Source organism: Oryza brachyantha, chromosome 4 (genome assembly GCF_000231095.2).
Source record: "Oryza brachyantha chromosome 4, ObraRS2, whole genome shotgun sequence".
In the NCBI taxonomy this organism is placed as follows: Eukaryota; Viridiplantae; Streptophyta; class Magnoliopsida; order Poales; family Poaceae; genus Oryza; species Oryza brachyantha.
Window position 1 is genome coordinate 20,461,935 of NC_023166.2, and position 21,790 is coordinate 20,483,724.

At 44.1% G+C, this 21,790-nt stretch overlaps 5 protein-coding genes and 1 non-coding gene across 6 annotated transcripts; 2 read left to right on the plus strand and 4 right to left on the minus strand.

Annotated features, from left to right (window-relative positions):
* Window positions 1–746: 746 nt before the first annotated feature.
* On the minus strand, window positions 747–3,302 carry LOC102701350 (beta-fructofuranosidase, insoluble isoenzyme 5). Its single transcript, XM_006652909.2, has 6 exons — window positions 3,142–3,302; window positions 2,989–2,997; window positions 1,977–2,845; window positions 1,468–1,871; window positions 1,259–1,352; window positions 747–1,173 (listed from the first exon to the last, which is right to left on the minus strand). The coding sequence occupies exons 1-6, from the start codon at window positions 3,221–3,223 to the stop codon at window positions 919–921; spliced, it is 1,713 nt and encodes a 570-aa protein (XP_006652972.2). The 5' UTR covers window positions 3,224–3,302; the 3' UTR covers window positions 747–918.
* Window positions 3,303–4,651: 1,349 nt separating this feature from the next.
* Window positions 4,652–6,805, plus strand: LOC102701814. The gene is made up of 3 exons (XM_015836328.2): window positions 4,652–4,858; window positions 5,003–5,076; window positions 6,555–6,805. Exons 1-3 carry the CDS (start codon window positions 4,720–4,722, stop codon window positions 6,600–6,602), a joined length of 261 nt encoding a protein of 86 aa, XP_015691814.1. The 5' UTR covers window positions 4,652–4,719; the 3' UTR covers window positions 6,603–6,805.
* A 324-nt stretch (window positions 6,806–7,129) lies between these two features.
* Window positions 7,130–10,705, minus strand: LOC102702090 (indole-3-acetate O-methyltransferase 1). The gene is made up of 3 exons (XM_015836395.2): window positions 10,683–10,705; window positions 8,645–8,805; window positions 7,130–8,313 (listed from the first exon to the last, which is right to left on the minus strand). The coding sequence occupies exons 2-3, from the start codon at window positions 8,674–8,676 to the stop codon at window positions 7,419–7,421; spliced, it is 927 nt and encodes a 308-aa protein (XP_015691881.2). The 5' UTR covers window positions 8,677–8,805; window positions 10,683–10,705; the 3' UTR covers window positions 7,130–7,418.
* Window positions 10,706–11,333: 628 nt separating this feature from the next.
* On the minus strand, window positions 11,334–11,454 carry LOC121054316. The gene has a single exon (XR_005811720.1). It is a non-coding gene; the product is annotated as a U5 spliceosomal RNA (small nuclear RNA).
* A 1,844-nt stretch (window positions 11,455–13,298) lies between these two features.
* On the minus strand, window positions 13,299–16,290 carry LOC102702370 (cell division protein FtsZ homolog 1, chloroplastic). The gene is made up of 6 exons (XM_006652911.3): window positions 15,949–16,290; window positions 15,453–15,552; window positions 14,949–15,178; window positions 14,288–14,455; window positions 13,987–14,220; window positions 13,299–13,766 (listed from the first exon to the last, which is right to left on the minus strand). The coding sequence occupies exons 1-6, from the start codon at window positions 16,171–16,173 to the stop codon at window positions 13,506–13,508; spliced, it is 1,218 nt and encodes a 405-aa protein (XP_006652974.1). The 5' UTR covers window positions 16,174–16,290; the 3' UTR covers window positions 13,299–13,505.
* A 1,741-nt stretch (window positions 16,291–18,031) lies between these two features.
* On the plus strand, window positions 18,032–21,728 carry LOC102702652. The gene is given in 8 exon segments (XM_040523751.1): window positions 18,032–18,225; window positions 18,227–18,247; window positions 18,250–18,749; window positions 19,897–20,002; window positions 20,113–20,281; window positions 20,371–20,558; window positions 21,059–21,195; window positions 21,376–21,728. Coding segments are annotated over 7 exon segments (1,176 nt in total). The 5' UTR covers window positions 18,032–18,153; the 3' UTR covers window positions 21,179–21,195; window positions 21,376–21,728.
* The last annotated feature ends 62 nt before the right edge of the window (window positions 21,729–21,790 follow it).

Sequence of the window (21,790 nt, forward strand, 5' to 3'; positions counted from 1 at the left end):
ATTTGACGTTATTAATTTTTTTCTACGTTTAACTATTTGTCTTATTTAAAATATTGGTGTAAATATGAAAAGTAATAAATCAGACTTAAAATTACTTTACTAATAAATTAAAGCATAACAAGATATTAAGAATTATATAAATTTAAAATAAGAAAAATAGTATAGCATAGATATAAAAATCAAAGATGTTAAATAAAAAGGCTAAAGGATTGTAATTAGCATCCGCCACCACCATGTGCGCACTAATGCTTTATTAAACACTTGATGACCATTAGGTCATAGAGAACGAGATGATAACATAAGCATGTTGACCTGTAATCGGTGCTAATCAGATCACGTCTGCTGAGTAATTCCGTATTTATTTTACCTCGATGCATCATACGCACCCCGTTTTCTTTCGACCAAACCTGGCCGTCACAATCCACAAGAGATCCCGTCTGCCTGCTGCACTGAGCAAGCGGAAGTCTTTTCCAGGTGATTAAACTACATTTTCCGTGCCAAATGAAAGTATGCAACCATGACAGAGTAATCGTTTTTAAATATATGACGTCTAGACACGATGTTAGCCATTAGTTTTATTTTTAAAAAAACAATATAGTTTTTCTTTTGTCACTTGTTTTACCATTGAAGGTAATTTAAATGTGACCTATATTTTTGAATTTACGAATAAGACAAACGTTTTAACGTTAAGTCAAAAGGTCAACTTCAACGTATATAACGAAAACAGAGAGACTGAGATTCATCCGCCTTGTAAAGCAACCAATGTTTTATTGCTGAACATTTTTCATACGCAACCTTTATTTTATTTCTCTTGATAATAAGCCTCTATACAGGCAAGGCGCAACAGACCTTATCTCATGATTAATCAGAGATAAATGATAGTAAATCGATCAGCAAACACAGTGGCCATTGATCATACTACACAGCAACTGCATCCTGACAGGTTCCATCAGCTACGCGTATTGCGTCCAATGCAGCCAAGTCAGCATCTGCAACATTCACGTTCGCCGTGGCCAACTCCCAGGCCTCGAGTTTGGACACATTCACAGTGCCCGATCCATTGTTGAACACATACAGGTGACTGCTGCTTGTTGCTACGTGTTCAGGGTACACCCGTGTCGTGATGCACGCTCGTCCATTGCCGCCGAAGCTCTCAATCATCGAGTGATCAATCTGAATTTTCGTTCCATATGATCATCAATCAGTTAATGCAAACTTTAGTACTGAAGAATTAAGCTGTTTGTGACAGAATTACTACCAGTGTTCTGAGTGATATGCTCTTGTCCTTCTCTATGTCGACATCCACGAATCCTCCGTAAGCGTCTTTGTACACATCTTCTCTCGTAGATGACCTACAAGTATGTCGTTTTCACCGAAATTTGGACAAAATTTTATAATGTTTGGATCACGAAATTATAAGTTTCGGAGTAATTAATTAGCTTCCATTGGAGGAGTGCAAGTACGTACCTTGAGAGGTCCGTGCACATGAAAACTTTGTACTTTCCATGGTGCCTGAACACTCTGAAGAAGACGGCGGTTTGCTCCTGCAGGTCGCCGGAGGCCATGATGATGAGCCCGAACGGGCCGACGCCGCCGTGCGCGAAGGCGGCGCCCTTCTCCTTGCATAGCTTGTGGGGATCCAGCCACTCCGGGTCGAAGCTCTCGGCCTCCTCCTTGAGGTTTGGGATCTCGAAAACGACCTCGACGTCGGCCTGGGAGGTCGCGATGCCGGCGATCTCGTGCAGGCCACCGGCCTTCACCTCCGTGCCCTGTAGCCCGACACGCTTCGTCCTCAGCGTCTCGATCTCGTCGACGGGCCACTGCAGCAGCTGCTTCCCGTCGCTGTCCAGCCACACCTTCCTCGGGAACGCCTGCACATGGAAGCTGATCAGCACGGCATGCAGCAAGATGGCCAGTCCATCGCGTCAGAGTACTGATGGTCGCATCGCCGGCATGCATGGGCGTCGGGCGGTGACCTGAACGCCGGCCCAGCCCTTGGCGACGTCGTCGACCTTGGTGTCGTACTCGTTGACCCACAGCCACTGCACCCGCCGCTGCCGGCGCGCGTCGAAGAACGACTTGGCGGCGTACGCCTGCCCGTAGTCGATGCAGCGCCAGCTCCGGCAGTTGTCCCCGCGCTCGCTCTCCTCCGGCGAGAAGGTGTCCTCCTCGTCGGCGTACCGCCCCACCATGTAGAAGTCCTGATGCGTGTCGAACTCGCTGAGCTTGAGCACGTGCTTCACCCCGGCGCCGTTCGCCGACGCGTCGAGACCCTCGGAGCCGTGCTCCACCACCGGAAAGAAGTCCGGGCACTCCAGGACGGGGACGGCCGCCGACGAGTGCATCGGCGCGGCGTTCCGCTCCCAGCGGAGGAAGTCGGCGCTCCGGTAGACCAGAGCGGAGCCCGCGCCGCCGACCTCGGCGGCGACGGCCATCCTCCACAGGCCGTCCCGGCCGAGCCACGCCGTCGTGGGGTCGCGGAAGTTGTTGTTGGTGACGTCGGCGGGGATAGCGACGACCGGGTTGCAGCTAGGCTTCTCCCACTCGCGGAGGAGCGGGTCGAGCGGGTTCTTGGCGAAGGCCACGTTCTGCACCTGAACGCCGTCGGCGTCCCTGCCGGTGTAGAGGAAGGCGGGGCGGCCGCCGGGGAGGACGGTGGCGGAGCCCGACCAGCATCCGTTGACGTCGAACGGGTCGGTGGGGTCGAGCGCCGTGCCGAGGAAGGCCCAGTTCACGAGGTCGCCGGAGACGGAGTGGCCCCAGGAGAGCTTGCCGGTGTCCCAGAGCGGGCCGTGCGGGTTGTACTGGAAGAAGAAGTGGTACAAGCCGTTGTGGTACAGAGGCCCTGCCATTTCAACGGAAAAATAACTGTCACTCCCGAGTTGCTCATGGTCAGCCGCCATTGCTGGGCAAACTGAGCTGATCAAATTATGCTGGTGATCACCATTGCTGCATCATTTCTGGGAGAAGGAAGAGGAGAACTCGTACCATTTGGATCTGTTCAGTTTCGCCAGCGGTTCAGCGTCCATTCAAATTCAGAGATCCAAACATGATCGGCAAAATGGTAAAAGTTACAATCTTTGCCGTGATTGAAGCAACCAACGATAGCAAAATAACCGTAGGTTGTACATAACAACATACCATTCTGCCAGAACTTGGCAGGCTGGAAATGGTAGGCGGTTCTGCCATTATCCAGGTGCAGCTTTCCGTTCGTAGGGCACATTGGAGAAGACGAACAGGACGAGACGTTTGGTGAAAAAAGAACAGGACGAGATGTTTCATTGCTGTGGCCGAATGACGTTTATATGTGTAGGAGCCAATGGCCGCAGAAAACTTTTGTTAAACAAGTGACCAAGTTGCACAAGACTTCGAAATTATTGTCGTCAAGGTCTTAAAGTTTAATACTTGTTGAAGACTTGCCTCGTCATTAGGATAACCCTTTCATTTTTTTAATTCCAGCTTACACCTTATCAATTAGATGAGATGGTGAGCAACTCAGGAGTAATTTACTTCAGTCGAACCCAAAATCTCCTCTTCTTCGACGAAAGTTCACAGTATGAAGATGTCACGGCTCTCGCTTTCGCAATCTGCTTCCAATTCAGCTTCAGTAATCAACAAACAAGTACTCCGTAATTATCTATGATCCACTGGTGGTACGCAGTATGATGGCTAGACGATAAAATCAGGACACAGGAGGCACTGAATGTCAATCGGAATTTTTTTTGAATTTTCACCGGGGGAGAGATTCCCCACCTGCATTTAAATTAGAACGGATTAAGTAGAAGGTATATTTACCGTATTTTCTACAGCTCGGTATAATACATCCTTCCAATGGGAGGTTACAAAGCGATCTTCTATTTTAAAGAGTTCTGTCCATATCGTTACATCTTGAACACACTGCCTTAGTAGCCTTGCTGGAGATGGTTTCAAATTGTTGAAAATAATGTCAATCGGAATTTGGAGGTGCTTACGCTCATTGATTATTTTTTTTCCTTTTTTCTGAAAACCATTTTCTAAGAGCTTGGCTACAGTATTCTCTATTGGAACTTGGAAGTATTTACTACAGTATTATTGTCGGCTGAAAGAAACTCGATAATCAATTTAAAATTTTACTGCCAATAGAAAAAAATTACAGTACCAGGTGATGTGATAGTATAAATAGATCTGACCTATTAATATTAGAGAAAATAAACAATATAGATTAATTATACTACTAGTAAAGAGCATCGTAGAACATCTATATTTTTTTCTATATTCTATATGATTTTTTAAACATTAAGGTTGATTTTCTGCAGATGGCCACCCGGACAGATCCTAGCCAGTTGCTAAGTACTTCTAGTGTCATCTACATGGTAGTTTCGCCTGGTTATGTATATTTGTATGGATTATTAACAACATTTATACACAGGTACTTTAAAAAGAAAAAACATAAAATTAACTCTAAAATTAAATTTTAAAATTCGAATTTTGGCTTATAAGCATAAGCTAAACCTTCGTAGGACTAAACTTTCCAAACTGAGTTGGGCCGGACACCACGCTGTCCTGCAAGTATTGGCCCATATCATCCGGCCCAAACTGAGTTGCCTACTAGAAGGCCTTCATCACGGCCCAAGGTGTGGAGATATTTTCGCCCATTACTGTAGATTGTTAAGCGTCCTCTGGAATCCAAAGCCCAGCAACGAGCGGGGGGAGAGGCGAGAGGAAGAGGAACACGACGCCATGGCGACGACGGCGAAGGCGGCCACGGCGCCCCCCACCCACCGCGCGTCCTCGCCGGCGGCGGCGTCCCCGCCGTACCCCAGCGCCGCCAGGATCGCCGACTCCGACTGCTTCCCCCAGTACACCGCATCCCTCAAGTGTATGATGCCTCCGTCCTAATCCTGATCTAACTATCCCCCATCTCCTCGTCGCCTCCTTGACCCTCGTCACAGTCGTCGTGGAGAGCTGCATCCGTGTATGGTTGGTTGGTTGGTTGATGATTCCGTTCCTGTGGGCGCTGCAGGTTTGGAAGCCAACCAAGACAAGAGCAAGTGCCAGCAGCAGTTTGACGATTATAAGGAGTGCAAAAAGAGAGAGGTATGCTGTTCTCCTATTTCCCAAAAAAAAAAAAAACATGTTTTCTCTTTTTAGTGGGTTGTGATGATACTGTATAATTTACTACTTCAATAGCCTGTACAGGCCAAGCAATTATGTTTTTGTTCTCTTCCGTTGCTGAATAGGAGTTGTTTTGTCTGGCCAAATACCTTAAAGAGCACTTTTGGTGCATCCTAAATTAGAAATTTACAACTTTTGTCATAGCTTGGCCAAAGATGACCCTGATTAGTGATTGCCACATCAATGCTATAGTCACCATACCGTCCTGTTCCTCTATGCTTATTCCCCTTAAGTTGCACTGTTCCTGTGGTGCCAATATCACTGAATATATGCTCTCCATGTTCCTACATGATTTTGGGAAGATAAACTGTTTAGGAAATTATGCATCTGTAGGATAACCAGTGCCACACTATCGTTCAGTTCACCGTACAAGTACATTGGTGACCGTCCATGAGTGTACCGTTGTTCATTCTTGAAATTAACATCAGTAGTTATTGTTTGCCAGCAAAGTGGTTGGAAATTGTATTCCTGTTGCAGACCCCTGCTTTGCAACTATGGTCGTGTTTTATCGCATCTTACCAATGCTTTTTCTTAATTTCCCTCCTTTCATGCGGTGCTAATAATCCAATATCACTGTACAGGATGCTCCTAAACTAGTACAGAATTATCAACTATATTTGCACATCCTCTCTCCTCAGGTGCTAAATTATTATTTGAACCATAAAAGCAGATAATTACAGTAATTAGTTAACAAACCCATTTCAAACTTACCACAAGTCCATGAGCTTATTGCCCCATAGTTGAATTAGGTAGCCTAGCATTTCTGCCTTTCTATCTGAACCTCCGGACTTTCCACCTTTCCTGTCTCCCCGTTTCTTCCTGAGTTAACCAATTTTCTTTATTTCATAGCATCCTCAAGCAGTTGTAGTGCTTGTGTTCTTATTTGTGATGATAATTTGTCGAAACACATGAACTGTAATATGCTGGCATCAGAGTTGTTCAAATTGATGATTGAACTCATGTTAGATCTCTCTCAAACAGACTCAATAAGATCTGAATCTGAAAAAAAAAATGCCCTTATCTCTTGTAGAGAAGCAATGGTGGGATATACAAATATAAATATTTGATGCGGAGTATATAATCTATTCAGTAAACTGCAAATTTTTAGAGAATCGATGATGAGAAACAGATATAATATTTGTTACGGATATATAATCTATTCAAGTAAAATTAACTTGTATATATCATTATTCAGATGGTGTGATGAGCTTTACTTACAAGAGTCTGCTTTTATTTGTCTGGACTAATGCCTAATTAAATTTATCATTTAAACATGAATGTTTTCTTTGTATGTAAATATCAAGTAGTTCATTATATATGCTTGCTCAATGATCACCACATTTTACTTTGCATGCTATTTCCTTCAGTTGAGCATGCTTCATTTCTCTCATTGTTTACAGAGGGAGGCTCGGCTGGAACGAAACAAGAGCCGATCGTTATTCGGCTGAGCAGTACGAGGACCAATGTGCAATAAGACGTTTAGTGTAAACTCATGCTTTTTGTTATTTCCTGTTGTTCCTTTAGCTTGTGGAGTTAGAAATAGTAGAGCATTCTCTGGGTTCAGTGAAATGCACGGGTTTGACACGATGTTTCACCGTCGGTTATGACGAAATTTCTCAAATAAAATGGTATTTCCAGAACGATTGCAGAATCTTCTATCTTGACAGATAGATATGCTGTATAATCACAAAACCGCAACACACTATACATGTACAGAGGCACGGGAGGGTGAGATCAGTTGCTTCGTCCGTAGAAGGTTTTTGTGAAATTCCCATGTTTCAGTTCCAGACTTTCCCCCTGAGTATCAAATTCGCATAGTTGCATAGCATACTCAACCACTCATCTAAATTTAGTCATCCATATCTTCATTTAAATGATCATCTAAAATGATTTTATCCTTCATATCTCAAAATAGTATAGCAAAATAGTATATCAGATCATACATATAGGACATCCTCCATATTTTGTGCTGAAGCTTAACTTTTACTTTCCATCTTCTATTTTTTTTTAAAAAAAAAGAAATAACTGATCTGTTGGGATGGTCTTAGCCATGGTATCAAGCAATATGTTACAAATATGCATGCTCACTGGTACAAATCACTGTTAACACGTGGACGTGCTCACGTGCAGTACAAACGTAGAACTCATCTCATCGAGACTTAGGAAAAGAAAGAAAAGTAACAGCAAATTCGTGCGTAACCACTCAAAACGGGCTCAGCGAACTTAACTACCAATATGGTAAGCAAAGCTTGCGATGCGGTTAATTACGGCGCCAAGGAGAGCGAGCAAACCACGTGGAAGAAGTGCACCTTCTCCACGAGCTCCCTCGCGTGCCTCGCCGCGCGCCGCTCCAGCCGCTCGAACAGCACCGCGCCGCGGCGCTCGCCGATGTGCGCGTCCACGAGCACCCCGGCCACGGCCTTGCAGCTGTTCGCCATGGCGCGGCCGACCTCCGCCGCGTCGTCTGGCCGGTCCACGACCAGCGGACTCCCTCCCTTCACCAGCTCGAGCCTGTCGATCGCGAACGCGCCGTGCGCGCGCACCATGTCGCGGAACTCCTGCAGGCTCGGCGCGTACACCGGGATATTGAAGCTGTCCCGCTTCTCCCTCTCCACCACGCCCTCCCGGACGAGATCGCCCCACGGGTCCTGGAAGTGCGTGCCGAAGAGGAGGCCGGCGCCGCCTTGGTCGGCCGGGTCGGCGGAGGTCCGGCCGAGGCAGGCGAGGAACATGGCGCCGCCGCGCTTCAGCTCACGCGCCCGCGACTGCAGGAAGCGGGCGAGGTCGGCCTGGAACTGGCGCTTGTACGCGGCGGCGGTGGCCTCCGTGGCGCGGTGGACGAACACCCGCCCGCCGTTGTACGCCGCCGACGTGCTGTCACTGACCTCGTCCGGCACCTGCGAGAGCCAGTGCAGGGAGAAGGTGGAGGTGAACACGTTGATGGAGCCGCCGGGGAAGAGGCGCCCGTAGAACGTCCCCGGGACACCGGCCGCGAGGTACGGCCGTGTCGTCGCCGTCGAGCCTTCGCCTGCGACCAGGCACTCCTCGAGGCTGCCGGCCGCCGGCGCGAGGAGCGGCGGGAGCAGCTGGAACAGTGTGTTGAAGTCGTTGCTGGGGAGGTCTGAGAAGAAGACCTGGAACTCGGGGACGTCGCGGCCGCTGGACTCGTATGCACCGGCGAAAATATGTTGGTGAATTACTCAGCGTTTACATAAACCTTCAGAAAATTGAGTTCTTGTACACGTAAAATAGTAACTGAAAGCCATGTCTAACATATTAACTAAAATTGTCAGTCGGCTGAACTGAGAAAGCACAAGGGTTCAAACCCTAACTTTTTCCTTGTTAAATGTATAGTTTTGTTACATAATCTCATTGCTAGCTAGTGTATGCTGATACAATGGTTCATTTCACAGGATTTGTGCCTGCTTTCTGGTAATTAAAGCTCGTGGTTGGAAGATTAGCAGTATTTGTATTTTGTAGTACGACGTACCTGAGCTTGGGAGTTGTTGAGATAGCTGCCATCACCGCTCCCTCCCTTCATGCAAAGCATGCTCGCCAGCTTCTTCATCCGGGGAGCTGCCGCTGCAGCAGATACAACAACGTTCTCTCCCTTCACTGACGCCATGGCCATTGTCATGCTGATTATGACGACTTGTATGCACAAACAAAATTAGTCAAACGGATTAGCTCTTAACTCAATGCAGAGGCTCTGTTATTCAGAGGATATGAGTGGGCAGTGCGGAGTGGAGAGTGAAGTGTGGTGATCATGCATATTTATACATGCAGTCTAACAGTTAGTTTTAATTCTTAGTTAATTGTGAGTCCTACCTGTCTGATCAAGTATGGGATGATGATAAGCATATTACATATATAAATCGTGCTATCAGTAATGCGACCTGTTAATTATATCTGAAGGCGACAAATGACTAACACGCATTAGGTAACGTCATTGCAAATTAATTAATCAGAGACCATGTGACTCCAAAAGTAGCGGTCCATTGCCATTTTTCTCCAGTGAAAAGGCAAGAGATGCTGAATTTGTAAGGTAGTTAAGCTAGTACTTTTTGTCTCGTTGATGACTGCTCATTGATTCCTGAATTTCCTGTTGAAGTCCGAAAATCTTTTGCTTATCGGAGAGAAGGAAAAAAAACAAGTTTAGAAATTGTAGCTTCTGATCAGACGGAAACAGGGCTCATCAAAGAGTGTAAATTTCATTCATAAACGACTAATGACTACTATGTTCCGTCATGAATCGATTGGATTACACCTTGATTTACGGTCTGATAGCCGGCCTAGCTAACAAGCTAGCGACGACATGAAAACGAGCCTATGTAGTGTGCTATACAAAAGCCTAACATAGCTAGGTCAAGTCATTCCCGGACCCCGGTGCCATGTTATGTAGTTGAAGAAGTTTGAAGCCCATGCTACATCAAAATCCGTGCACCTTGCATGTGGTTACTTGTGATATGATCAAGTCATGACCATAAGACCTGAATATGGCATCCAATAATGTGTGTCGCCATATTAACCAGCAAATTAGGGAATCAAACAAGGCTCAGAATCTATTTGATTGAATCAATGGCACCAATCACACTACGAGGCAAGATATGTTTTTGCCTGACTGCATCGTGATTTCTATGCACAATAAGCATTTTGTCGGTTGGTGCTCCTGCATGCACCATCTATCTATAGGGACATGGAGACATTCTTTATCAGTATGGATGACTGACATCTAATTCTCTATGTACTTTGTTCCTTTCTCCCTTGACTAGCATCTATCTGATGAACCACAACTTCGTTCCCGGCCTTGCCCACTTAGCTAGTTTTTCTTTTCACTCCTACAGAGTTTACCGCTGCAGCTTAATTGGGTTCTTCTTGTTATCCAATTGTCATAACGAGTGTTTCCCCAGTCCAGCATTTCACACTCATCTCTTCGCTTCTACTTTTGCTTATAAGCCAAAATTTATATTTTTAACTTAAAATTAGAGTTAATTTTGAATTTTTTATTGTAGTATTTTTTTTCAGCTTTTTGCTTTTAGATGGTTAAGAACACGTATATAAAAGTTTTATGCATAAATTTTGTTTTGTTTGCAAATATGTTATTTGAATTTTTCGCTAAAACATCTATATAATGACCCCCATAATCTACATAGGCTTCAAGTCGCAAGTCGCAACGGATTGGTCTTGACAAAGAGAACGCTGCGTTGCACATGCACCTTAGTACCTGATCACTTAACGATTAAGGATCAATATTGAACCTATCTATAGGCAGTAGGCTGCTAAGACCAAATCCGCGCATTTGTAGCAGTGATCAGATACGATCCAATAAAAAGGATTATATGGTTTTGTTTTGAGGACTTGTCACCCACATGAACAGACCAAATCATCACGCATACTGCTAGTTCTAAGTGGGAAGCAGGGTGCTACTACTGTGCTAGCTATGTCAGCGTTCGGCGTGCTAGTGTTTGTGCGTGGAGCATTTTACCGAACAGGTGGTGGGCGAGAGAGGTAGGGGAGGAAGGACTCACAGAGAACTCGGAGAGGCTGACGCAGACAGACACGCACGACGTGGATGCCCTGCGACTCCTCGGCCGCCGTGCGGAGGGTGGCCGGCGTCGCCAGAACGCGGCGTCGTCTCCGGCAGGAGCGCGGCCGCCATGCTTGTCCCCTCGCCTCGCGGCGGCGTTCTACGCTGTCCAAACTAGAACTATTCTCGAGCTGTCCGAACTAGGCTGGTAGAAAAACTATCTCGAACTGGAGCTGTACATTGCAGAAGAGCCATTTTACTAGGATGGAGTTGTCAAGACTAAACCCCATTGAGATATGAACTACAGCTGTAGATTGCAGCCTAATTCTGAATCTATCAAAGAGATCTCCGGGTACCACTGCTATCAAGATAGTCTGCTTTAACATTTACTTTTAGATCTCAAAGTGACTCCAGCTAATCAAAAGATCTCATCGATGTAGAACTGCAAGAAGAGAAGAGCGCAGAATCACATTTTTGTTTGGGTTCTCCAGTTCTTACTGGAAATTTCCCCAATAAATAAAATTCAAATCAAATTCCAATTTTGTATATGTTGTTTTGGAAAGTTATTTTGTGTCAAAAATTTCCTCAAATTGAGCAGACATTTCATAATTATTTGACAATTCAAATTAAATTTTGTTTTATATTTGTTGGGATTCTCCTTATATACAGAAGATTCCCTCAAAAAATTTGAGTATGCTGCTATTTGCAGCGAGCACACGGTATTCTTTAGTAAAAGGCGAAAGAATAGTTCGCTATGTGCCCACTGCGCAGCTGCCTGCTTATAAAAGCTGGTTGCCTCTTATTTTATGCAGGTCTCAGCTAGCACTCTCCATCCAAATCAGCGGTATGGTACTAATCAGCTGGTCGTGTGGCTCCAGCCTATGGGCCATTCAATAAAACGGAATGGCGTGCACGGCCAGCGGGCCAGGTAGACCAGCCGTGCTGGGCCGGTGATGCTGCTGGGCAAGTGAACTTTTTCACTTGTGGAAATCTTTACTGTTGCTCCTCCCAACATAGAATTCTCAGGATAATATAATAGCGAATATTTCGTAACGATGGAATTTGTTCCGACATTTGCTTTAAAAAAATCTAGAGATAAGTATTATAGAGTTTAGGTGTCGATAAACGAAGTACAAAAGCATAGCTTAATTACAGACAAGATAACTAGTCCGTACTGAGAATGACGATAGAGGAAACGTCTATTGCTAATTGACGAAAAATTGCACAACTATTTGTTTTTCCAAAAAAACTTACTTAGTGCTTCTCTTTCTCAAACCATGAAATATAATCTTTAAAATTAGCGTGCAAGTGATGTGTTTATTGAATTACGTATGTATCACCGTTGACGATTGACGTTGAACTAAAACTAAATTAGCATCACGGTTTATTTGGAATATAAATGAGATATTCAACTAGATCTCATTACTGTCGGCTGCGCTCAATGAGGTCACCACAAGATGTCTATATACTTAATGTCATTCATAGTGGAGACCACTCGAACAAGTAGACTCAGTGTGTCACATAGATGAAGGCATGTCTAGAGACGCTTTTTCTAAAGTGGAGACTACTCTAAATAAGACCGACAACCATTTTCCATTTCAGCCTTCTTTGATTCCATGTCAAGTCCATCACTTTCCCCACTCCTCTCTCATGTTCCCATCTGTCTCCCCTATATGTCTCTGTCCCCCTCCGCATATGTTGTTCCCTCCAGTTCCTCTCCGTTGTCACCGCTCCCTCCTGTTCCCTCCGTCGCCGTCACTCACCCATGTTCCCCTTCGTTGGCACCAGAGTAGTGGAGGTGAGCATATTTGGAAGAGGACAATGATGAAGCAGACGGTGACCTTGTCTTCAAGCCCGACAGATTCATGGCATCAAGTCGTATGAGGAGACGAGGGGCTCCAGCAGCGTGAAGATGAGATCAACGGATGATTAATCTATGCGATGATGATGACCGCTTCTCTACTCTCCTCCGCCTCGGCACCACCAACCCCCCCCCCCCCTACCCCCCTCTCTCCTTCTTTCCTAACCACACATGGGGTGATGGCCTCCTAGCGCGGCGAGTGCTCGCAGCTTTGCCCTCCTCGGGTCCTTGTTTTGACAAAGCTCACGTATCCTCTGCAAGATGTGACTAGCTTTCTTGAGCATGACTCTTGTTGAGCTAAAGCAAAATATCTCACCTGACGAGTTAAGACTACTCGCCACGTAACACAGAGGGACATGTTCACGGCAGAAGCCCTCCAGCCGGCGTCGAGGACCCCGCGAGACCAGGAGGCAGAGACGGCCAGCACATTTGCGAGGCGAGGACGGCCAACGGCAAGACAGCTTGGTCATCAGCCCCGGCAGCGAGGCGTGGACGGCATCGGTTGTCCGCCTTTCCCGTAGCTCAATATAAACTACATTTCCAATGTTCTGTCATATAACATGTTTTGATAAAATTTATTTATTCATAGATAAATAAATATGTTATATACATGTGTATATAGGTTTATTAGTATCTATATGAATTTAGGTAATATGATGCACGTTAGATGTTTATCCACGTGTAAATTAAAATTTAATAGATAGCCAGCAAATCGCGTCCTATACCAAGTGATCTATCACACCGTGCTGCCCTCCTAAGACCTGAACCTCATCTAAATGATACATGCAACAAAACTATCATGCAATAAGACTGAAGCTAATCACTATGTGGAACTGTTAAGTGTTTACACATCCAAAAAGAATAACACAGAGATGCTCGATGCGGACACCAACTCCGGAATTCCCTAATCAGAATCACAGCTACGCAAGGTATTAGCCCTAGTTTCCCTACGGGACTCTGTGTTCAGGAAAATAGCCTCCTAGACCAAGTGACGGCGGGGATAGGTTGTGCCGTCGCCGCAGCCACTGCTTTATGGGCGAGGTTCGCTGCTTTTTCTTTGGCCTCCATTATTCTTGCACCCTTCGGATCGGCCAAAAGGGACTTCTGAAAGGATTGTGGAAACCCTGTGGCAATGATGGTCACATGAATCTCGCCAGTGTACCGATCATCAACAACAGCCCCGAAAATTATATTTGCGGAAGGATCAGCCAAGCTTGTCACAATCTGCAAAATGTGAGCAAATGATTACTTTAAGAATGCGCCTGTCAAAACAAAGCATATCAATCACCTAGGAGGCTTAATTCCAGCATCCCTGAATGGTGGATATGACCTGAATAATAGTATGTCTAGTTTTTTCAACTTATAACGATATTCTCCTGTCCTACCAGAATTCTTCAATGACCATTCAAGACAAAGGAAAGAAAATAAGAAATGCTACACGGACCTGAGAGACTTTGTTCACTTCCTGCAAAGTTATGTCCTTTCCACCAGTGATATTATACACAACACCAGTAGCTGCCTCAATAGACGATCCAATTAAAGGTGCAAGTGTTGCCTGCTCTGCAGCTTCTTGTGCCCGATTTTTGCTGGAAGAAACACCAACACCAAGCATTGCAGTTCCAGAGTTTTTCATGACAGCTTTCACATCAGCAAAATCAACATTGACAAGTCCAGGTATCTGCAAAGTTTCTATGATTATTATGTGATTACAAGTTGCAGTAGCATAGACAGGTCAAAAAACTTACAGTGATAATATCTGATATTCCTTGCACACCCTGACGAAGGACATCATCTGCAAGAAGAAATGCATCTTGCAAAGGTGTATTATCATCAACAACATCCAACAATCGATCATTTGGAATTACAATCAGTGTATCTACACTCCTTTCCAGCTTCTCCAATGCTTCCAGCGCCTAAAGTGGATACAAAACAAATTTAGCTAGATAAGAAGAGTAACTTGAAAAGAGGAGAGAGCCTTCAAAAAATTACGAACAACTGAGTATAGAAATAAAAGGGTCATCCAACAGAACAAAATGAGTTCACATAGGGCAAACAATAATAAGTTGACATTGACATGCATTTCAGACATTTTTCACAGATAAAAAACAAAATAACTGGTGTCACAAAAAATAATTTGTTCAATAAATAAACAGTATTGTTTTAAACCTCCTCCTCTATAACAATTGTAAACAAGCTGGAATAAGGACACTAGTTATGAACTGAAGAACAAGAAGACTGCAGGTATTATTGTCTGCACGGTCTAACTTACTAGTGATTAAAAAAGTGTTCGAGCCATCATCTTAAATTATGCATAGCTCAAAATGGACATATCATGCTTAACCATAATAGTTTACTGAATGTAAGGCCACGTAATTGTATTTGGGTGGAGAAGGCTCAAATACTTACCTGAAGAGAGCGTTTGCGCCCTTCAAAACTGAATGGATAGGTGACAACTCCAACAGTAAGATAACCAGCTTCCTTGGATATCTGGGCAACAACTGGAGCAGCACCAGATCCAGTGCCCCCTCCCATTCCGGCTGTTATAAAAACAAGATCTGAATCCTTCAGGGCGTTGGCTATGGCTTCTTTTGATTCCTCAGCAGCTTGCTCTCCCAAATTAGGATTTCCCCCAGTACCTGTATGCATGGGTAAAAGATGTGATTGTAATTGACATTCTGCTAATTTTGATAGAAATTTTCTGCGTGTATAGTGTACATCTCCAGCACATGGTTTATTGGACCATTAAGATTTATATGACATGTGTATCTGGTTACAATACAATGTACACAACTATCAGATATCAGGACATTCTTCCCAGGAAGACAAATCAGTACAAAATATAGTACATTTGGAGCATTTCCTAGTTGTGCACTTGTGCTGTTTTTTTCAGAGGAGAACAAAAAATATTACCTAGTCCACGGGTTAACTGCTCCCCGATTTGTAGCGGATACTGCGCCTGTGAATTCAAAAGTGCCTGGGAATCCGTGTTTATAGCATAAAACTCAATGCCCTGAAAATTGTACAATCCAGGTATCACTATTAGAGAAAACGAGCAACGGACATTCAGGGACTTTGGCTAGTCTATGCACTGGACTTCGTATTTCGTAGATGCGGATATAATTCAAAAGTATGATATATTCACAAACGACAGCATTGTTATTCAATAACCCAACAAAGGGCATCATATGATGAACTATAAATTGTCACGAGTGGCGCTGCTGAACTATATATTATCACGAATGGTATCACGTAATTGCATAGGCAGGCCGCAGAACCAAATGCGTAGATTGACGTGCTAGCTAGTCCTGAGTACAAGTCGAACTACCAAATCCAAATGGATCTATATGTCAACCGACGAAGCCGATTCCGGAGAAAGACGGCAAGGAGCCGAGGAGGACGGCGCTACCTGGAGGCCGCTGCCGATCATGCGGTTGACGGCGTTGTTCCCGCCGCCGCCGACGCCCACGACCTTTATCCTCGCCGTCTCCACCGGCGCGAACGAACACCGCACGGACGCGTGCCGGGGCCGCCGCCTGCGAGGGCACCCGCGGGGTGGGGCGCTGCCCAGATGGGTCGGGCCAGGGAGGCGGATGAGCGCGGAAGCCGACGAGGAGGGCGACGCCGACGCCATTTGCTCCCCTCTTGGGGGAAATGCGGGAGGGGAGGTGGGGAGGGGAGAAGGGAAATGGGGATCTACCGTCTTCTCCTCCTAGGGTTTTGAGGATTTGGAGGGTTTTTTAGACGGTTTATCTCCTCGGCTACTCTCTCTAGTCCCTTTGAGCTCGACGGTGATTTGGTGCGGATTATAGCAACAATTTTAATTAAGAAAATTAACTTGCATGTATTCTGATTTTTATCAATGATAAAAAAGTTAATTTACACTTAGTACTGCCAATGTTTTAGTTACACCTAAAAATAAAAATAAATATAACTATATACGACAATGCACACCCTTGTATATACGAGAAACTCTTGTAATTATGACAAACATTAACATCATTATATTAAAAAATACATGCAGTAAATATTATGTAAAACAATATAATTGTCTATGCAACTGATATGTTTTAATCTTAATATTGATCCTAATTCGACCTAAAAGACAAAAAAAGATTTACAACCTCACGTATTTACTTAATTTGAGTATAAGCGAAACTACTCATTAACAATTAAAAAGAATTGGTAGGTAACTTTTTCATGTGTCCGTTTTTTATCTAAAAGCCAGAGACAAAGAAATAAAGTATGATGAAAGAGAACCAATATCTATCCGAATATAGTCTTAGAATTCAAATATTTGCTTATAAATATAAGTATAAGAGATCTCATGATAAGAAAAGCATATCAATGACACACAATATCGCACATGGATTTACTTGAATACCATATGTGACACAAATGACACTTATCATGTCCGTATATCAAACTTAAATTCATCTTAAGGATGTGTTTGGCATCCCTGTTACCCAACAACATCTCCTGGACTTTTTCACGCACATGCATTCGAAACAACTAAATAGGAAGGTCTTTACTATATATTTCTATATGATAGTTGATTTGAAAAATTATATTAGATTTTTTATAAAAAATCATATCTAATATTTAATTAATCATGTGCTAATTCACTACTATGATTTGCATGTCAGGGAAAAAGCTTCTAACCCAATAGCCGAAAGCAGCCCTTTTTATTAAAAAAAACTGCAGCATAAGCCCTTTTATAAACACATGAAAATGCTTATTTTTAGGGAAAACAGAACATTATTAAAAATACATATGATGCAGATGAGTTTTACTTGAATACTACCTTTTATCATCAAACTAGCTAAAAGCCCATACGTTGCAACAAATTTTTCAAGAGATAAAGGCCAAAATTATAAGCGTCTAGCATAGCCAGATAATCAAAGCATACAAATGACATCTCAAATAATTTCATTGTTAGAATCAATATCCATGGTATATCCTTGTTTCCTAAAAATACACGTGTTTCTTGAAAAAAAAAGTGTAGAATTCTTATCAAAACAGAAAAAAAGAATGCCTGGGTAGAGTGCAATAGTTTTCGGCCCATCGTTCCAAGAGAAGGCGAAGCCTGGCACCGTTTAGCCTAGCCCATGGGCTGATGAGCCCACGCTCTCTTCTTCTCCCCGGAGATCGAAGACACGTCCCTGGAGGCCCCCACCACCGCAGAAAAAAACACACCCACTCAACAACCGCATCCGAAACCATGGGCACTTCCGTAATTCCACGACTCGTCATCTGCAGACTTTCTATCGGCACCGGCCGTCTTCCCTACCTCCTCCATGACACGTGGGCCCTACGGGAACCTTATCCAACCCGACCCCACCCATCAGCCATTGGGTACAGAAATCTTAGGTAACCTTAGCGACGTGTCCTTTTCCCCTCTTTTCCTCCCCTTCCCGACGAAACGCTCCATGCTTAACAATAGATTAGACCCGAAGAGGAGAGAGAAAGAGAGAGGCCGGAGGAGAGAGAGACAAAGGGGGTGAGAGACCAGGCGGCAGAGACACAGAGAGAGGAAGGAGAGAGAGAGGGGGGGAGGGGAATCGTGTGGGAGGGAGGGGTTTTGGCGAGATTTGAGTTTTCGCACCCTCCCGCCATGGTGTCCGACCAGGAGATCGCCAGCTGCGTCGAGTCGCTCCTCCGCTCGTCGGGGGGAGCTGCCGGGGAGGCCTCGCTCGCCGCCGTGCTGCAGCAGGCGGAGGCCAAGCTCGGGGTCGAGCTCGCCCACAAGGCGACCTTCATTCGCGAGCAGATGGACCTCTTCTTCGGCCCACACCTCCAGCCGCCGCACCCCAAGGCTCAGGCCGCTGCTGCTCCTCCCCCGGCCGGCGGCGCTCCCGCTCCCGCGCCTGCCATGATGCAGTTGCAGGTGCAGGCCCCTCTCCAGGTGCAGGCGCCGTTGCAGCAGATGCAACAGCAGCAGCTCGCGGTGCTCCAGCCCCAGCTCATCTTCCAGGCCATGCCCCAGCTCCCTGCCGGCGTCCCCGGCGGCCCAACTGCCGCGGTCTCCCCGCCACCTCCCGTACCGGCCATGGCGTTCTACCCGCCGCCCCCTCTGGCCTTCCGCGTCACCAGCGGCTTGGGTGGGGTCGCCTCTGGTGGGACCGTCTCCTTCCAGCAGCCACCCCCTGGAACCGGTGGCACCGCTTCCCCCACCGCTGCAGTACAGCCCGGGGGCGACAACAAGGAAAGGTGAGCCACGGATGAAATTAGGGTTCCTTCCCCACACTGAATCGAGACATACATGGCAGAATATTTCCAATTCGGCTCTTAAATCTAGTTTGGTTGGACAGTGAATTGGTTGATTCGCCTAATTAGGGTTGCAAATAATAATGAATTGACTTGGATTATCTGTTGGCACCCATGAATTGGCACCACGAGCTCTAGCTGGGTAGGGTTAGGGTTTAGGGTTCAGTATAGCTTTTAGGATGTATGCTTGTATGCCGATATCTACCTTTTGACCATATATAATGGTTCTATAACTGTTTATTTGTAGTTTTGTTAGTTATTTTCTGCTCTTTTAGCTAACTGGTCAAATAAGAGGAATTTTGGCATGATTTGTTTGACTAGTGTTTTCTGTGTTGAGCTTCAGAAGGTTAAAATGAAAAGGCACAATAGTCAGCTCTATGTATTTTGTTTGATTGTGATACGAAGTGCTTGAAGGCTATTACAGATGTTATGCTCTACATACAAACTGCTGAATCAGGCTTACTTTATTTTATGAGTAGTGAATCTGATGGTTTGGATCTGTAGAATCTTCAGCTTTCTTTCTTGCAAGCCACTAAATATAACTGCCTGCTTTTTTTTCCGTTTGGATGTTTCCTGCCTAGATTGGTGCATGAAACAGCCCAAATTAACTACTACTCGGTCCTGCAAACCAACAAAAAGAACAGAGTCAATTCATTTTGGTCCGAGTGTCCTTCAATATTTTATATCAAAAAGCAAGTAATATTTTTCTTAGCTCTCGCGCATTTTTTTTCTTCGCAATCAGTTAAGATTCCTTAGGCCATTTGAAATGGTTCAAGTATGAAATGGTAATGCAGCTGTTAGTATTTGATGCCTATATATTAACTATTTAAGTATTATTGCATTGTGTCGTTCTTGCAAGATAACATGCAAATGTCACACCATATTTATTTTAAAGCTGATTTAAAGTATATTTCATTCTGCTTGAAGTATATACTGGTTTAATGAATCAGGGGGGTTCATGTATCCCATTGAGTGACGTTCAATGTAATTTATTAGGTTTTACTGGTCAGGTTTGTACAGTAATTCTACTCATGGAATTTACTCATGCATGCAAACTGATTGGTTTATCATATTATATTATTTCCTCTAGTGCTTCTAAGCGGAAACGAGGTGGACCTGGTGGTTTAAATAAAGTTTGTGCAATTTCACCTGAACTTCAGACTATTGTTGGTGAAACCGTCATGTCAAGAACTCAGGTAATCTCAGTTTGCCCCTAATCGTATAGAAGAAATGGCCTTCAATTTAATCCTGTGATTAACTCTTGAATGAATCAATCGAGACAAACTAACATGTTTCCTCCATTCAGATTGTCAAGCAGCTTTGGCAATACATCAGGCAGAATAATCTTCAAGATCCTGATGACAAAAGGAAGATAATCTGCAATGATGAACTTCGTGTGGTTTTTGGAACTGACACAACTGACATGTTTAAGATGAATAAATTGTTGGCGAAACACATAACTCCGCTTGACCCAAGTATGTACTTCTGCTTCTTTTGGTCTAGATGTTTGTGCTAATGTTTTGTTCTGAGCATAATTCCTAATTATGCTTTCTCTGTTTTGCAGAGGATCAAATTCGTGATGTAAAGAAATTTAAGCCCTCCAATGTAGCTACTCAGCCTATGCCTCCTATTAATCAACCGTCTGTGGTGATTTCTGATGCGCTAGCCAAGTTCATTGGAACAGAAGGCGCAGTACCTCAAGATGATGCCTTGAGATATCTTTGGGATTACATAAAAGCAAACCAACTTGAGGTATGAATGTGTCTTAACTTTATTTCTTGTTGCACAATATCAATTTGCCCTTTGCTTTTGATGGATGTGAGTAGGAGCTAAATATTCGCTGCAAGTGCTGGAAAACTTTTAACTTTAAAACACCACTGCATTGCACTATTACATATTAGTAAATTTTCATAAGCAATGGTAGTTTTATGCCAGAGACTGAGGAATAACCCGCTGGAGCTCACTACCTTCCTGTTAAAGTTAGAGATCACTAAATTAGTGTTCCGTGCCAAGTTAACTTGGTCGGTACTAGCAGTTGATGGATGTCTGTTCCGAAATACCAGTGTACTTCTCGTTTTATTCTCTTATCCTAGATCACTAGATTAACCTGCCAAGTATCTTAGCAAAGTTGGGCTATTTCTGTTTACTTTGTCATTCCAGTCTTGAGGATGTGATTTGTTGCACTAGGAAATGCTATCCTTAAAGTTGCACAACTGACTTTTGTTTTTTATTCATTTACTGGTTTTACACAGGATGTCATTACTGGATCAATATTATGTGATTCAAAACTTCAAGAGCTGTTTGGCTGTGAGAGCATTCCTAGTTCAGGATTATCAGAGTTGCTTGCTCACCACTTTATAAAGGAAACATAGCATATCCTCATTAACTGGTTAGTTTTCCTTTTTCAAGCACCACAGCCACTGGATTCCCTGTTAGGTTATAATGTATACAAGCAATATTAATTCTCCATGACATTCCAAGTATGATGCTAGTACATCAAATATTTTATTATCTGCTAAATTGAATTGTTTTGCTTTGTATTGTTCTGTTCTGTTTCCTGCCCATACAGATCTAGGATTGCGGTGGTGGCAAGATAGGCCTAACTTTACAATATGGTGTTCTTGACAAAAATGGACAGCTAGCATATGTATCTTTTCTATGCTCTGGATTATGAAGTTTGTCAGACCAAACCAGATTATTTGTGGTAGCCTGTAATTTAATTCTACGTAGTGGCTACTGCCGCCGTACTTGGTGTAACCTCTACAGAATTTGTAGCATTAGTTTCCGAATGTCAAAATGTCTTTGGCTGACTATGTAAAGTTAAGCTTTTTATTTGAGTGCCAGGTTGAACTTTTAAAAAGCTGTAAGGATTCGTTCACGACGTCTCTTGGTTATTGAATGTGTGCTCCCTATTTTTGTGTATGTCTGAGCACTGATTTATCTCTACTTTCTCCATTGGTAAAGGAGACTATTTCAGTGCTTTC